This window comes from Micromesistius poutassou (assembly GCF_964030765.1).
Source record: "Micromesistius poutassou genome assembly, chromosome: 9".
NCBI classification, from domain to species: Eukaryota; Metazoa; Chordata; class Actinopteri; order Gadiformes; family Gadidae; genus Micromesistius; species Micromesistius poutassou.
In genome coordinates, this window is record NC_140279.1 from 8,122,193 (window position 1) to 8,139,692 (window position 17,500).

Sequence of the window (17,500 nt, forward strand, 5' to 3'; positions counted from 1 at the left end):
CGTGCGTGTGTGCGTGTGTATATGTGAGTGTGTGTGTGTGTGTGTGTGTACCTGATAGACAGCCTGTTCACACTGCTTGTCTTTCTGAGCCTTCTTCTCCATCTCCTCACGCTGTTTGATCTCGTAGATGAGCTGGAACAGGTCCCGCAGATCCAGGATCACCGGCTCTGCCTGGACATACAAGACAGAAACACTCTGGCCATGAATACTCCACCACTCAGATCTAGACACCGTGGAGCAGATCCCGGATACAGAAAAACATGAAGTTGCCCCCCTCAATATAAATCATTTCAAAATTGGTGTATTTGAAAATATATATTCAATAGTTTGTTGTATTCAATTCTTAAATGTTTCACCAATAAACACAAAACACATCACATAGTTTTGTTTATGTCACCCCTATGCATCCTGCTCAGTGGTCTGAACCGTTGCATATATGATTTGCTTATTTTCAGAGAATGAATGGTGCTGCATTTGTGGATAAGGGCTCTTTAAAATAGATAAATATGTTTAGTGATGGCCTAAAAGTGAAAGTGATGATTATTATATATTTTTAGCTACTATTTATGGCTGTGTGTCTGTTACAGCAGATTATTTTAAATACATTGGGGATATGTCCCCTCGAGAAAGAATGTTTGCGGTTCCCCCTGAATTTGAAAAGGTGTGTGTGTCTTTGCAAGACACACACACATGCAGCCACACGTGTACATAGGTACGCACACACACAAAGTAGGGCTGTCAACGAATATTCTAAATTTGAATATACATTTGAATAGTTTTTAAAAACATTCGAAGGTGAAAATTTATATTCAAATGTGGAAAAACACACACCCGCAGCAGCAGCGGCTTCATTCAGTGATTCACTGAATCACTGAATGAAGCGGGCCATATTTGGGACAAGAGTCAGGACCTTAAATTGCTTGCACAAAACTCTTGCTCAGCACTCAGCATTTCTTTATTGTTGTTGTTTATTTAAACCAGTATGCGCAGAGAGAGTGAGGGAGAGCGAGAGAGAGAGAGAGAGAGAGAGAGAGAAAAAGAGAGCGAGTGAGCGAGCAAGAGGTCTGCGGTCTTGGCCATTAGTTAATTAACTTATTTTTGTGTAGGTAATATGTTGTCAACTTAAATAAATGACCTATACAAGTAGTTATGTCTCGTTGTATTACTTTGTCATTGACTGTTAGTTTGTCATTGTCTGTTATTGACGTAATGCGCGTCATTGACATAATGCTCAAATATAGATATTTGAATAGTTTGAATATATGTGTTTTTTTAGAGCGAATATTCAAACGTCATTCTTGAGCAATTTTGACAGCCCTGACACAAAGACACACACACATGCACACTAGCACACACACCCATTCACTCGGCTTATACAATGTTTTCAAGGTCTGAGATTGTTGTCAAATTGTTCGCAAATGAGCCATCAAGAGCGGGAAATTAAAGCAAAATAATCATCTTGCACATGTTTGAGGACGTTTTTGCAACAAGTGAGTATTTTTCACAACACACACACAGGAATTCCCCCCTCCCCCACACACACACACACAAACACACACACACACACACACAGAAAGCTAGTGCCTGCTCCCAAGTCACACACACACACACACACACACACACAGACCATCGGCGATCACTCAAAGTTAAGTATGATGGTCCTCCTGGGGTATCCTTCTTGTTGATCCTCAAATGGCTAAAGAGGCCAATTCTGGAGCCACATACTTTATTGCAGTGTGGGCATGGATATGAGGTGCCAGGGGTAGGGTATGGGGGGGGCCTGTTTGGTGGTGAACCTCTCCTTCCTTTGCTGCTGCTTGAGTTTTGCAGCCTGTCGGAGTTGGTCCTCATGGAAAGTGGCACCTTCTTGCAGGCAGTTTCTCCAGGTGGATCTGTCGTGCAGTGTCCTCCCAGTTTAAACTGTTAATGCTGAATTTTTTGAGGTTTGTCCTAACGTTGTCCTTGTAGTGCTTTTTCTGGCCTCCAGGTGCACGATGGCCAAATGAAAGCTGAGAGTAGAGGACCTGCTTTGGGAGGCGAGTATCAGGCATTCGTATGACGTGGCCTGTCCATCGCAGCTGGTGCTTTGTGATAATGGTGGTGATGCTGTGTATGTTTGCATCATCCAGGATGCTGATGTTTGTCCGCTTCTCTTCCCAGCTGATGTGCATAGAGGGGTTTGGGTAAGATGACTGCTTTATATACAAGCAGCTTGGTCCTAGCAAGCAGGTTGGGATTCTCAAAGACCCTTTGGCAGAGCTTTGCAAAAGCTCCACTTGTACAGCAGATTCTGTGTTGTATTTCACTGTCAATGTCTGCTTTTGAAGAGAGGTGGCAACCCAGATATGGAAAGTGGTCCACATTCTCAAGGCATTAATTTCCAATTGTTATTGTCGGCAGAGGTGCGAAGGTGTCTGGTGGGGGCTGGTGGAGAACCTGAGTCTTTTTGATGTTCAGGGTCAGTCCAAGGAGTTTGTAAGCCCTAGCAAAAGCATTGAGTGTGGCCTGTAGATCTTCTTCTGTGTGGGCCACAATAACATTGTGTGAGAGCTTTAGATTTTTTAAATCTGTTTAGGTTGAACAGTTTTCCATCTGTTCTGAAGACAAACTGGACACCGGTGGGTGGATTGTTACCAATGAGGTGGAGGACAGCTGCTATAAAGACTGAAGAGGGTGGGGCCAATAACGCAGCCTTGTTTGACTCCAGTTTCAACCTTTAAAGGTTCAGTCTCAGCGCCATTGCCGAGGACAGCTGCTGACATGTTGTCATGGAGGAGTCTCAGGATCCTGATATACTTTTCAGGGCACCCACACTTGGATAGTATTGTCCAGAGGGCCTGGCGGTTGAGTCGAACACTTTAGTGAGATCTATGGAGGCCATGTATAGTGATTGTTTTTGTTCCTTGCATTTTTCTTGTAGCTGTCTGGTTGTGAAGATCATGTCAGTTGTGCCACGGGCAGGACGGAAGCCACACTGCGTTTCAGGGAGGATCTCCTCTGATAGAGGGAGGAATCTCTTAAAAAAAATTTAATCTGCAAAGGTATGTATGTCTTTGCAAGACATGAGCGTTCTGGCGCCGATTGGCTGCCGTGCATCATCCAAGTGGGTGCTAGACATTGGTGGTGGTTAGCGAGGTCCCCCCTTCACTGTAAAGCGCTTTGAGTGTCTAGAAAAGCGCAATATAAATTCAATTAATTAATTAATTAATTAATTAATTAATTACATACGTACGCACGCACACACAGACACACACGCATGCACACTAGCACACACACCCATTCACTCGGCTTATACAACGTTTTCAAGGTCTGAGATTGTTGTCAAATTGTTTGCAAATTAGCCATGAAGAGCAGGAAATGAAAGCAAAATAATCATTTTGCACATATTTGAGGACGTTTTTGAGTATTGTGAGTATTGTGAGTATTTGTGAGTATTTTTCCCAATACACACACAGGAATCCCCCCCCACCTCTCCCCCCCCCCCCCCCACACACACACACACACACACACACACACACACACACACACACACACACACACACACACACACACACACACACACACACACACACACACACACACACACACAACCACAAGAGCCAAGGCCTGCTCCTTCAGCCCCAGCATCCTGTTGTACGCCATGTCCCCTGTCGGTCAGACATGCTGCCTGGACAAGCGTACTGTCCAATCTCGCATAACCTTCCCCCGTGAGGACGCCCTGGCGCCTTAACAACAAACGTTCCCTTGTTTGGGCCACTGTGGCAGGACAGGAGAACAGTGACAGGACAGAAGTCTAGCAGGGATAACAACTCCCTCCGAATTCTAATCAATTATTGACTAGGAGCGCTGGTGGGTGCAGCTGAAGTTCACAGCAGACAGGGGGAAGGCTTTGCCGCAGCACAGTCGTGCTGCTTTGCTGTTGAATTGCCCTGAGACTCCTGCGTGAGCGCCTCACAACAACGCCTGGGAAACACCAGACACAGAGGCAACCACCCCCCCCTCCTCTCCCCTCCATCATCACCCTCATTGTCATCATCATGATTGTCGATTTCCCGGAGAGTTTGAAGAAAGAGCGCATCTTCTAGTTGTCTTTGTTCACGTTCTAGCCTTAGATCCTCTTTGTGTGTTAAAAATAATAATATTCACAGCCAAATGTTATTCATGAGCCGTTTCCCTTTCAGCGCAACATCTCCATGACGAATAAAAATGTGGCAGGATCATGCACTCTCATCATCATCCTTGTGAATAGCAATGTTAATAAAAATTGTAAATATTAATGATATTTTATGGAGATTATATTTGGGAATGAAAAGAGAGGGATATCTGAGAATAAGTAGCGGAATCTGCTCAGCTATATAGAAGCTGGTGACCAAGCTAACCTTTTATTATGACGTAATAGTACTCCTATCATTCCTTTAAAATTGTTCTTAATAACTTGGGAGGGATTGAATGATGATCCATAGCCACCATTCAGGAAGTCGTTTGGCTCTCAGCGAAGGCGGTACCCCCATCCCACGCCTTCGCCGCTTTTGACTTCCCCCCCAGTACGACAAGACGGGCCTGTGTCCAGCGCCTTAACGGCTGCATAGGACCGGGTGGCTGCTTGCCTGTACTGGTTAACCCCCCCCCCCCCCCCCCCCCCCCCCCGTCGCAGGTTTTTTGTTCTCATGTTGTGACTATGTGCTTATGTGCTGAGGTGTTTTTTTTCCTGTTCCCATACTGTACTCCCCCTGGAGTATAGCCTGGGGGTTGCCTTTTTTTTCTCCTCCCTCTCCTTATGTCTTGCTGTATTTTTCTCTCACCCTGTCTTCCGGTCCTGTCTACCCCATGTGTGTTGTGTTTATGTGTTGGACTGGTCGATGGCCCACTTTTCGTTGTGCATGCAAGTGTATAATGACCGGGTTTATTGTTGTTGTTGTTATCAATAATAATAATAAAGTTGTATCGTATCGTATCGTATCGTAAGTAATCGGTGCAATTCCAGTTCCCCTACCACACAAACTCCCAGAACAAAACTCTTGCCTTGTGAATTTATCCAAACAAACAAAGAAAAAAAACTCAATCAGGAGTGGAAAAAAAAGCAATTACTCTGAGAACTCAGTTCTTAAATTGAGCTGTTAGAAGCAAACCCTGAGTCCTTTATGAAGACGGAGGCGCTGCACGGCTAATTCACATCAAAGTGCTTCTGGTCCAATTACAGCCTGAGCTGCTGTATGCAGATGGACGGCCAAGTCGGCACCTTCTCCTCAATAGGCCTCGCAGCCTCAGATGTCCATGCCGCCCACTCAACCCCCGCACCCCCCACCCCTCCACCAATCCCTCCACCCACACTGTGGGAAAGTCAAGTAGGTTTGTCAGACACATCTCTACACAGAACATGACATTTAGCGTCATGTGCTGACGGATGTGCACCCCACATAGAAATGCACACAGAATATGTGTGAGTGACTGGATTGTGTCGTTTATTTTGAATAACGTTTATTTTTCTCCCTATCTGACTCACAGCCACTATCAGCATAAGGTTGTATTTAATCAGAAACAATCCAGAGTATGCCATTGATAAATGCTCCAAGCTGTTTATCTGTGTGTGTCTGTGTACGTGTGTGTGTGTGTGTGTGTGTGTGTGTGTGTATGAGTGTGTGTGAATATATATATGTGGGTGTGTCTGTGTGTGTACATGTATGAGTGTATGTGTACGTGTTCGTGTGTGTGTATGTGAATTTGTACGTGTGTGAGTCTGGTGGTGTACAGACAGAGAGATCAGAGGTGAGATGGATACTCAGTGTGTTTTATCTGAGTCTGGGGGACAATGGTGGTGATCTCGGCTCTGGGAGGATGGATGTGTCATTAGGGCAGCTGTCACACACTCAAGCCCTCATTGACTCACTATGGGAAATCAATAGGGCTCAGGAAAGTCCCAGCTGGTCCCCACTGGACCGAACAGGCCCACAGTCACAACAACAACAACGCAGACGACATCAAAGCCCCAGGAGAAACACTCGATACCTCAGATTACCGGATAGGAGTTTGACAAGAGCAGACTGGCCTAACACACACACACACACACACACACACACACCACAAACACACACATACAAACCAAAAAACAAAGACATGAATAATACACATCCCATTCCTGGACATCCTCAGGTGCATTCCTTGCACAGACAAACACACACACACACACTCGCAGTCGCACACACACACACACACACACACAAAATATATACATATGTATATGTCTAGCCGTCACAGAGGAGGCAGTAGGCAGGAGGGTCATGAGGGTCCTTGTCTAAATGTCAACAACACTATGCTTCAGGAGAGAAGACTGAAGCAAAGCCTGCGTTATCCTGCGTTATCCTGTGTTTCCAGGTGACTGGAAACACACACGCAAACACACACACGCATACACTCAAGCATCCACACACACGCACACACATCACACACCCATACACACACACACACACACACACACACACACACACAACAAACACATTTCGGCGCCATAAAAGCAGGCACACCTATGTGCAAACACACACGCACAAACACCCCCCCCCCCCCGCCCCCGCACACACATATACACACACTCACCGACTGGGCGGTCTTGATGGCCACAAAGCGGTGGTTTCCTTCCTTCCCGCAGACGTAGCCGAAGGCTCGGTGGTCGGTGATGTCCTTGGCGATGTAGGAGATCTCATGCACCGCGTGGTGATGCTGGAGGACCTGGGGGGGGGAAGGAGGTGACACGTTAATCCGAGGGGTTGGAAGGGGGAAAGGAAATGTAGGTTACAGCAGCAAAAACCACAAAGACATAGATCTCTTTTCACAGCCAGTTCTCCCCAGCTCCCCATAAGCTGAAGCTCTCAGTTTCCTCGAGCGCCACGGAGCAGGGAAGCACACGGACGTCGGCACTTTCGTCAGCCTTTTTCTTCCCTGAGCCCAGATTTCAATGTCATTTACAATGTTTATTTGTTTTCATTGAGGTTCCCAAAGGATGCCAAATGTATTCGACATTGATCACAAGGTTGCACTCTGAAGCACAAACAATTATACAATCGCCCTAACAATTAGGAATGAGCAGTAGTCCAGCAAATGCTGCCTGAACACCCTTATAGAAATCAACAGAAATCAACACAACATCACCAGGCCAAATCCTAAGACACACACAAACACACAGGCATTAATGCATTGCACACACACACACACAGACACACACACACACACACACACAGACAGGGCTTGTTTCCTGTAATAAACTGTTCCCAGCTCCCCTGCCCTCTCTAGTTTATTCTGGCTGTGTGGTGCCAAGCTGGCAGTGCCCGTGGCAGATGGCACTGTTTTCTCCGGTCCCGAGCACGGATCGGTGACAATCACAGCCCAGCAGGCTGTCCATTTGATCACTTCATCTGTGCCCTCTCTCTCACACACACACACACACACACACACACACACACACACACGTAACTAATATGCATTGCACAGTAATGCACACACACACACACACACACACACACACACACACACACACACACACACAACCACGCACACGCATCACATACAAATGCGATCATTGCATATGCATATGAGTATATAAGTAGTTGCATATAAGTAGAACCATATGCATGGAATTGCGCACACACACGCACACAAAACAAACATTAACACATGGCTGAATACGCAGAAGCACTTAATAGGTTGTATGAGATATCTGTCTTGACTTTTGCACACATAATACAGCCGTAACACACAGGGAAACCCTCCATGTGAATCTACGTTGGACTGTTCTGTCCTACAGTCATTAACTACCACAACACTTAATTACACCAACACTTTAATGACTTAAAACTATAACTATAAAAAGCATCTAGGAGACGGTGGGATTACCAATAGAAACATACACACATAATGTCTTACTCTCCTTCTCTCTCTCTCACTTTCTCTATTCCATTAAGGCGTTTATTGAATTATTCTCAGTGGGTGGGCAAAGGGTAGGATAAGGATGGTTAGACGGGGGGAGGAGAGGGGAGGAGAGGGGAGGAGAGGGCTAAAATTGATAGCAGAAGGTGGGGTGATCACAGAGGGGGATGAAGAGGTCACTACACACACACACACACACACACACACACTTTTATCGCTGGCAGCAGCAGGTAGCTGTGTCTGTCTGGACATTATAAACCACAGAGAGACCTGTTCTTTTGTCAAGTGCTTTTGGTATGCAACACTTGACTCTCTCTCTCTCTCTCTCTCTCTCTCTCTCTCTCTCTCTCTCTCTCTCTCTCTCTCTCTCTCTCTCTCTCTCTCTCTCTCTCTCTCTCTCTCTCTCTTACTCTCTCTCTTCCATCTATCTAGCTCTCTCTCCCACACACACACACACACACACACACACACACACACACACAGTCCCACACACTAAAAAAAGGAACACACACTCCCACTGTCAGTACATCTTTGAGGTTCTGTGTGCCCTTCAGCGGTTGGAGGCCGGCGAACCGAGACATCCCCTGCTAGGCAGGGAGTGGAGATGGGAGGAGAAGCAAGGAGACATTTTCTATCCCCCCTCCTTTCTCTCTTCCTCCTTTCTCCCTCTTCCTTTCTTCTCCCCCCTCTGGGTGGCAGGGCATGGCCACCGCGCCCCAGGATGCTGTCCCTGCCCCAGGCACCAGCAGCCGGCTGAGAGGAGCTGTTAGCCTGCAGCTTTAATTAGTTCCTATCAAGGGCTACAGCAGTGAATACACTCTCAGCGGCAAATTAACATAACAACATAGGAGCCCACACGCACGCACATGCACATGCACACGCGCACATGCACACACGCACGCATGCGCACACACGCACACACACACGCATGCACGCACGCACGCACACACAAAATCACATCCACTAATAAATACATACACACATTGAACATTAATATGTGTACACATTCCCACAGACACACAAACACACACACACACACACACATAAACACATACACAAATTCCCACATACACACTTCCCCGCTGCTCCTCCATCGACTGCAATAAAAATGGATGTAGTGTCTTCGAAGTCCCCCATTGGTTTACACACAACCATTTTAAGGGTGTGGATTTGCATTATATGGAGCATCTCCATGGTTTTTGCCAGCAAAGAACTTGAATGGCCGCCTCACACGCCTACGGCCAGAACACATTCATATTTAGTCTTCTATAACTTATCTCCTCCTTTGTATTACAATAATTAAATCCCTACTTCTTACCATTAACTTAAAATGGTGGCAGGTCACCCTGCAGCCTCCTACCCTGACCAACTGAATGCTGCTGTTGTCACCTGAGCCTCACACACCGACTTGGCATCCTCCCCTATCCTAATTTATCCCCATCACATCAATAATTACGCTTAAAACACGACGGTTTCAAGTGTAAGCCATCCTCTCCCTCCCTGAGCCCCAGTAGCCCACCCACAGATATATAGTGGGGGGGGGGGGCTTGTCCCTGGGAGCAGAGAGCGGAGCAGCACAGACCTTCACGCTTTAAAAGGTCCCCCCCCCGGAGACCCACAGAGGGGACAACAGGATGGGAGAGAGGGTCTGACACACTATGTCCAAGAGAGAGAGAGAGAGAGAGAGAGAGAGAGAGAGAGAGAGAGAGAGAGAGAGAGAGAGGTAGATGGAGAGCAAGGGAGAGAACATACAAGCATGCCCTCTACGAGATGAATGTCTCTCTCCTCCTCTCCTCCATTCCGAGGTGTACATCCCTCCATCCCTCTATGACCTTCCCTCCTGGCTCTGAGAGAGGCCATCCTTCCATCTGTCCCATCGCTCATCCACCCATCCGTTCACCCATCCGTCCACCCATCCATCCACCCATCCATCCCGGTGAGTGATGCGCAGGGGAGGAATGAAACTGTCAAGATCTCTGAACCTTGGCACATACATTCCCCCCCTCTCTCGTCTTCTCTCCTTCTCTCTCTCTCTCTCTCTCTCTCTCTCTCTCGTCCCCTCTCTCTGGCTCCCTCCTCATTAGTGGTGGATGTAGGGCTAATAGTGCGGACACCAGATCTGTGCGAGTCATATTAATGTGTTGAGGCAGAGGCCAAGGTCCCCCTGCAGAGAGCTTTACTGTGACATATGTGCATATGCTCGGTACTTACCACTCGCACTCTGCTTAGTCAGTCACTGTATGGCCTTCGCTCAGTCTCACTCTTTCTCATCTGTAGCCACACTAGTGCTTAGGTCACTGTTGTCCATCTGTCCGTCTGTCTGCCTGTCTGGCTTGCCCCCTTAAGTGGCTGGGTTAGGCTAAACTATAAAGATATATTACAAAGATTCCAACAAAATAAAGCCACATACACAATACTGAACCACATCTGAAATATAGGCCTATAGTAGGCTAGTCCAACAAAAATATTTAACCTATTAGTTTTAAGAGATCAGAAGTTCTAAGAATGTATGGATATGGACAAATTATAAACAAACAGATTAGAAGGCCTGGCTGGGGCATAATATAATAAGCCTTAACTGTTTTATTTTATTTATTTTACCGTATATATATTTTTTTCCTTTTATAATCTATACTCTAGCCTATATATTTTGTGTTGATAATGTTGGTAGTTTGAGTTTGAGGAAAAGTCAAAATGCCATTTTGCAACCTAATATGTATACAGGCTTAAACTTACCTATTCATCGCAATTTTATTGAAAAGGCATTTGACGCACCTTGCGTTCAGCAAAGTCATTGACAATGTGCGTGATTTCAATCTTCCTTGCTCGTTCACTCTCAATTGACAATATGGCCAATGATTGGCCATGTGGTCAATTGAGAGTGAAGGAGCAGATGACGTTCAAGGAGCAGATATGGTACCCATCATGCATTTGGGTATCATATGAATTTATTTGATTTAATACGTGAAGCAACAACATAGATTAACATAAAAAGTCACTAATTTATTCCTTTTCAAAATTGTTTCAGGGATTTCATCTCACAGATTTTCTTTTTCTCGATTTGACTCCCACCATGATAAAGTGGTATACTTAATATCACGGGTATATAAACGTGCACGTCGACTCCTTCATTAACTTTGAAGTTGGCTATGTCTAGCGATTCGAGTACCACTCAATATACGCAATTTATTCTTCGCTCGCTCATTGTCGAGGGGGGGCCCATTGAGCATGGGAGGGGCCCCCTGTGACACGGCGGAGGGCCCGGGCTCAGGGGCGGCGGCCCCGCCCACAGCCCTCAACCCTTCAACTCGTCGCTGTCCAAATGTCTTCCTCTTCATTAATCCTGTTCTCTTGCCAGTTCAACATATCACCATAAACATCTTCATAATCTTCTTCGTACATCAATGGTTATTGTAGGTGTGAGACATGGGCAACATAAATCACTACATGTAAACTTGAATCATAGAATGAAACTATAACAGAATGAGCCATATTTCCGATGAGCAAATCCATCCACTAATCCACTCAATCGTTACACGCTCATCGACGACGATGCTTGGGGGAGCCGGGGCCCACTAGGGTCGGTTGGGCCACTAAACAACAGCTCATTGACACGGGACCATGACACAAAGTCCCGGCCCCACTTCCCTGTGTAGCAAGATCTTTGTTTCTCCCAGAAGGTGCTGCCTGCAGTAGGCTGCTTTTTCTGCTGAAGGGAGGAGGATGAAAGAAGACCAGAAGACAGACAGACAGGGAGAGAGAGATACAGAGAGAGATAGGGAAGGAGAGCAAGAGAGACGGAGGAGAGAGAGAGAGAGAGAGAGAGAGAGAGAGAGAGAGAGAGAGAGAGAGAGAGAGAGGAAGCAGGATGGATGAAGAGAGCGAGACAGAGAGAGAGGGAAAAAGAGCAAGGGAGACAGAGAGAGAGACAGAGAGAGGAAGAGAGAGAGGGATGGTGAGACAGAGAGAGAGAGAGAATCAGAGCGAGGGATGGAGAAAGAGAGACAGAGAGAGCATTTTGAGGAGACAGTAAATGAAAAGATGAAGGGGGAACAACAAAAGCAGACAGATGGGAAAGCTGGGGTGAAATCCGTCAGCCAAAGAGCCAGCGTAGTGTGTAGGACAGAAGAGGCAGAGGAAGAAGAGGCAGCGTAATCCTAGAGCATAATGTAAGACAAATGTTGTGCTGTCTCGGCTTTGGAGCGCAGGAGACAATAGGGACGTGGCCATGTTGTCAGGGTTTCAATTAGACCTCGCCTAATTCCTGCGTCCCCTGGGCCCTGTCCCGCATCCGGAGAGACCTCATCCACGGAAAGAAACCACAAACAACACGCCGGCTCATGCACACACACACACACACACACACACACACACACACACACACACACACACACACACACACACACACACACACACACACACACACACACACACACACACACACACACACAGACAGAGGCGGCTACACATACCCCTGATTTCTCATCGTAGATCTTGATGCCGCCAAAGGAGACGGTGAGGAAGACCTTCAGCTTGTGTTCTCCTTTAGAGCGCCCGCCCGCGGCCATACCCTGCAGAGTCATTAAATACACACATTATACACAGTATACACATTATAAGAGGATTAGGACTGACCAACAGACCCACTTGCCTGCCTACCTACCCATCTACCTACTTACCCGAACGGCCAGCCTAATTAGATAATTACATACCTCCCTACCTATCTATCCGCTGACCGATGGGCCGACTTACTACCTATCACATCGAGTCATCCAGCCAGACAGCCAGCCTGCCAATCCATCAATTATCTATCTATCTATCTGGTTAGGTGAAGGACACATCTCCTTCATGGGCCTAGGGAATGACAAAAGGTGAAGACCAGGGAGGTGGAAAGGTACAGAGGAAGGCGTGGTAGTGGTGGTGGTGGTAGTGGTGGTGGTGGGAGTGGTGGTTGTGGTGGTGATAGTGGTGGGGGTGGTGGTGGTGGGGTCGGTGGTGGTTGTGGTATGGGCGGATGGAAGCGGGAGGACGAGAGATTAGAGGAGAAGAGAAGTGATGAATATCCTGTCTGGGTAGAAGAGGAGCGGCCCGGTCTTTTGATCAATGAGCTGTCTGTTGTTTTTCGTCTCCGCTCCTCCTCCACCCTATCAGAGTTTCCTCCCCAGCCAGACCTGAGAGCCTGCTCGCATTCCTTTCCCCGCCGACGGATAGCCGACAGGAAAACGAGAGCCCTGCCGCCTCTCGTGGATATTTATTCACCCACATTGCTATTCAATATAAACAATATTTGTGTACAACTGTTTTGATCTTATCATGCTCAAACTGTTTATTACATATTATTACAGTGGATATATATTAAAAAAACAATTTTAAACAACAAACAATACAGAAACATACCCAGTGCTATTCCCTTTAAGTTGCCTCTAAATTCACAGCTCTGTGTATACATACTAAGGATAGCCTGACTCAGTCAGATCAGCTCAGACTGTACGGCTCATGAATATGAATAAGTTACTGTTATACATATATAGTTTGAGAGCTACTGGTGCTTTGAGACAAATATGGATGCTTAAATGAGTATGTTATGCACTGATACATGATGGTTTGTCTTACACATATACTAAAGGAGTGCAGTGCGGCTCTAATTTGAATCTTGACCTGTATTAGTATGGTGAAATGTGTTGTTATGTTCATTGCTAACCAACAGTGGTATTAGCTCATGCAGCAAAATCATAAGCTTATTTAAAGGTAATAGGAAATAAATATTTGGATTGATAAAGCATGCGGATGGTGTTTAATTTACAAAACAAAAACATTGACCTGATATTTACGCAATCAATATTTCTGAATATTTCTGTCATTATGAATAATTGTATTTATGTGCTACTGCACTGAAATGCTGAATGAATGAATGGTTAAATAAAAACCGTCTAGATTAATATCTGAGTAGATCTCTGGTACCCTGTTTGCAGGCCATCACAAGTGTGACATTTTTATTGCTCTATTTTCATTCCTAATGTAGATTTCTCAAAAAAAACAAAAAAACTCATATTTATGATTCGTCAGTCAGTTTGTGCTGCACGAGTCATGCTAGAAATCAATAACGCTAGACAGAAAACATTCATAAAACACACGCAGAAAGAACAAAACTAAACTTTCCATCTCGTCTGTCCATCTTGGTTGGAGAGTTAATTAAGCTAATTATATACTGCTTGTTGCTTGCTTGTGCTTGGAATAGCATCTAGATTTAGTGGAAGAATCACAGAAAACACCAACCAATTATTTATAATGTTTAACTAATACCTGTACTAGATGTACTATTCATTTGTGGTGTTGTCTGTTGTGTTTTAATGTTGTAACGCAATGTATTGCTGCATTTCTTGGCCAGGTCTCTCTTGAAAAATTCATCAAACCTGCTCAAATAAAAGGCAAAATAAATAAATATTAACAGTTGTTCCGACACTTTTGAGAATGAGAATAACGTTTTTGACTTTGGGCAACAGAGTGAGACAGAAAGAGAGCGAGTGAGAGGGAAAGAGTTTGAGAGAGAGTTGGAGAGAGGTAGAGGGAGCGAGAGAGTGACCTCACCTTGAGCTTCATCATTGAGTCCTGACAGAGTTTGTCTCCGCGGGCGGCAGTGACCTCGTCCAGGCCGATGAGCTTGGCCTTGTAGCGGACGCCATCACCCTTAAAGCGCCTGATGAGCGCTGCCTCGCTACGATCCTGCCCTGAAGACACACACGCACACACACACACACACACACACACACACACACCAAAGGAGACAGGACAAAGGAGTCAGGAGAGGAAGCCAGAGAGTGTGAGAGAGAGAGAGAGAGAGAGAGAGAGAAAGAGCACCCAAAGATCAACTCTCTGGGGTGACTTCAAGGGTGGTAGACATCTTTGCGGTCTGCATCCTCGACTCAAGGACCTCCATCCTGCGCGGGGGGCGGGCACATTACCTGAAGACAATCCGTCTCAAGGGGAGACCATGATTCAGACCACTGATCTGAACACAACTCTCTTCATACCCCACAGAGGGTCAAATTAGTCACATGTTGTTATGTTATGTTACATCCTTTTTTTGTGTGCTGTTATGGTGGTGGGGGTGTGTTGGCGGTGGTGGTGTGGTGGTGGTGATGGTGGTGTGGTGGTGGTGATGGTGGTGGTGTGGTGGTGTGGTGGTGGTGTGGTGGTGGTGTGGTGGTGGTGGTGGTGGTGTGGTGGTGGTGATGGTGGTGTGGTGGTGGTGGTGTGGTGGTGGTGGTGTGGAGGTGCTAGGGGTGTGGCGATGGCGGTGGTTTGGCGGTGGTGGTGTGCTGGGCGGCGGTGGTGGTGGTGTGGTGGCGGTGGTGGTGTGGTAGCGTTGGTGGTGTAGCGGTGGTGGTGTGGCGGTGGTGGCGTGTTGGTGGTGGTGTGGTGGAGTGCAGTTGGGCGGTATCAATGGCCGCGGTCATTAGTGTCAGATGTGTCAATCGATTGGAGTTGTATGGGATTAGAAAGCCTGGTAAATAACACTTGGGGGGACAATTCTGATCGTATCTCCTCTATCGCTCAGTTCCAATTGTGTGTGAGATTGACAACATAATGTGCACACTGTGTATTTGTGTGTGTGTGTGTGTGTGTGTGTGTTGGTGGTGCTGATTTTGCACTATTTGAGGAAGACTCACAAACCAAACACAACACACACGGCAGCGGGAATGGAGAAAACCCCATAATCGCTGATCCACTCATCTCACGTCCTTCCCGTCCCTTCCCCGTCTCTCTATCTCTCCGTCACGCTACCTTCACCCCTTGCCCTCAACCCCTCAGTCGCAGCCTTCCCTTCTGCGACCCGCAGTAAACGGGCCCCGCGGCTACGAGCGGCCACGCGGAGGAAACATTTGAATACTGACGACAGCCCCCTCCATCAGCGGCGGCGGCAGCGGCAGCAGCAGCAGCAGCAGCGCTGACGTGCAGCGGGCGTTGTTACACCAACAGATCTCTCTGATTCGGCGCGCAGGGCGTGGTGTGAGCGCACACCGGCGACTTGCTCGTCGACGCCAGGTCAGCGCCAGAGCGAGCCGAGGGGTGGCTGGTGGCGGAGTGGCGGGGGGAACGATGGGAACACAGCGCATTCGCATGATGTATGGAAGCATTAGTTAGCGGCGCGGCGACAGCCCCCATCCCGGAAGGTCACGCCTGGGAATGATGAAGTTGCGCTCCTCCTTTGGCAATTTTTTTTTTTCCCAAAACACACACACACACACACACATGGAATGTGTGCATACACATATACACATATATACACACCAGAGCACTCACACACACACACACACACATAGACCCACAGTGTCCCTCTAGTAGTCCAGCATGGCAGTACTGAACCACAGGAGGCCCTGAGCGAGATCACAGTGTTAAATGCACTTTTGAAGGCCATTTGTCAACACACACACATACACACATATCTGCCACCTCCCACTGCACTGTGTCTTGGTGCACCAGACACAAACACATTTAATTAAATTACTCTCCATCCGGCCTGAATCAAATCTACACAGGGATACAGAGGTAAGACATCATTTTACCAGTCAGTGAGTCATTGAGTCAGAGAGTCATTCAAATACACAAAAACACAGAGCTGGGCTGGCGGAGATAGACGGATAGAGAATCACGTTATCTGTTTGACCCTCCGCTCTCCCGCTCTCTTTGAAATCTGTGCGTAGGCACCGGCGGCACGTATCAGGATGCCACTACCCGCTCCAGACTCTGGGATGAGCAGCGTCTCAGTGCAGAGGTTAATGCAGGGAGCCGTGCCCCTGCAAGGAGCTTCTCGTATCCACACTGGGAGGGGCCGGGGGGGGGATCCACACGCACAGAGACGTAGCTTCACCATCTCTCTCTGTCTGAGAGACATGGGCTGTCAGCCAGAGACCAGGCGATGCCCAGCTTGCTGCTTTTAAATGGTCAAATGACGCTTTCTGGGTCTTATTTTTTTAGGATTTTTTTTCTGGGTTTGAAGGGTGGAATCGGGGCTGGAGGGGGGGGGCACTCCAGACACCACGGGGGACTCGAGAGGATGAAGAACAGCGGCAGCATCTGCCCTGATTTCTGGAGAGGGGGAAGGGTGGGGGAGATTCGGCTGTCTCGCCCCGCAGCTCGATGAGAAGAGACTAAGTGATTAATCCGCTGCCACCCGCGCCTTTGAAGAGATCCAAATATCGCCTTAGTTAAACATCCAGCAAGTCGGCGTCATAGCAAGCAGCATTTACGCACACACACACACACACAGACTAACACACACACACACACACACACGTGCATTGCACAATGACCATCCCATTCCACACCAACACCTCCATCACTCATCACCACCCATGCAGGACCCTGTTCTTCCACAGAGATTGTGTCTTCACATGACAAGCGTGGCCACTGCCTCTGTGCTGAGGAAACGCATGGAAAACACAAACACACACACACATTCTACAACTTTAACACAGCAGCCACCATGTTGTGTGCGTGTGTGTGTGTGTGTGTGTACTGTATCTGTATGTTGCTCTTCTTGTTATGACGCGTGTGTGTACCTGAGCGGGAGGTATTTCTC

The 17,500-nt window shown here is 47.2% G+C and overlaps 1 protein-coding gene across 1 annotated transcript in view; it reads right to left on the reverse strand.

Moving 5' to 3' along the window:
- The window catches only part of dab1a (DAB adaptor protein 1a), a 68,599-nt gene that overhangs the window by 15,620 nt on the left and 35,479 nt on the right, over positions 1-17,500 (reverse strand). The window contains exons 3-6 of the mRNA XM_084472571.1: positions 14,506-14,645; positions 12,390-12,488; positions 6,592-6,723; positions 52-171 (exon numbers count right to left, since the gene is read on the reverse strand). Of these exons, the coding sequence (XP_084328697.1) occupies positions 52-171; positions 6,592-6,723; positions 12,390-12,488; positions 14,506-14,645 (491 nt within the window). The remainder of the gene's footprint in view (positions 1-51; positions 172-6,591; positions 6,724-12,389; positions 12,489-14,505; positions 14,646-17,500) is intronic.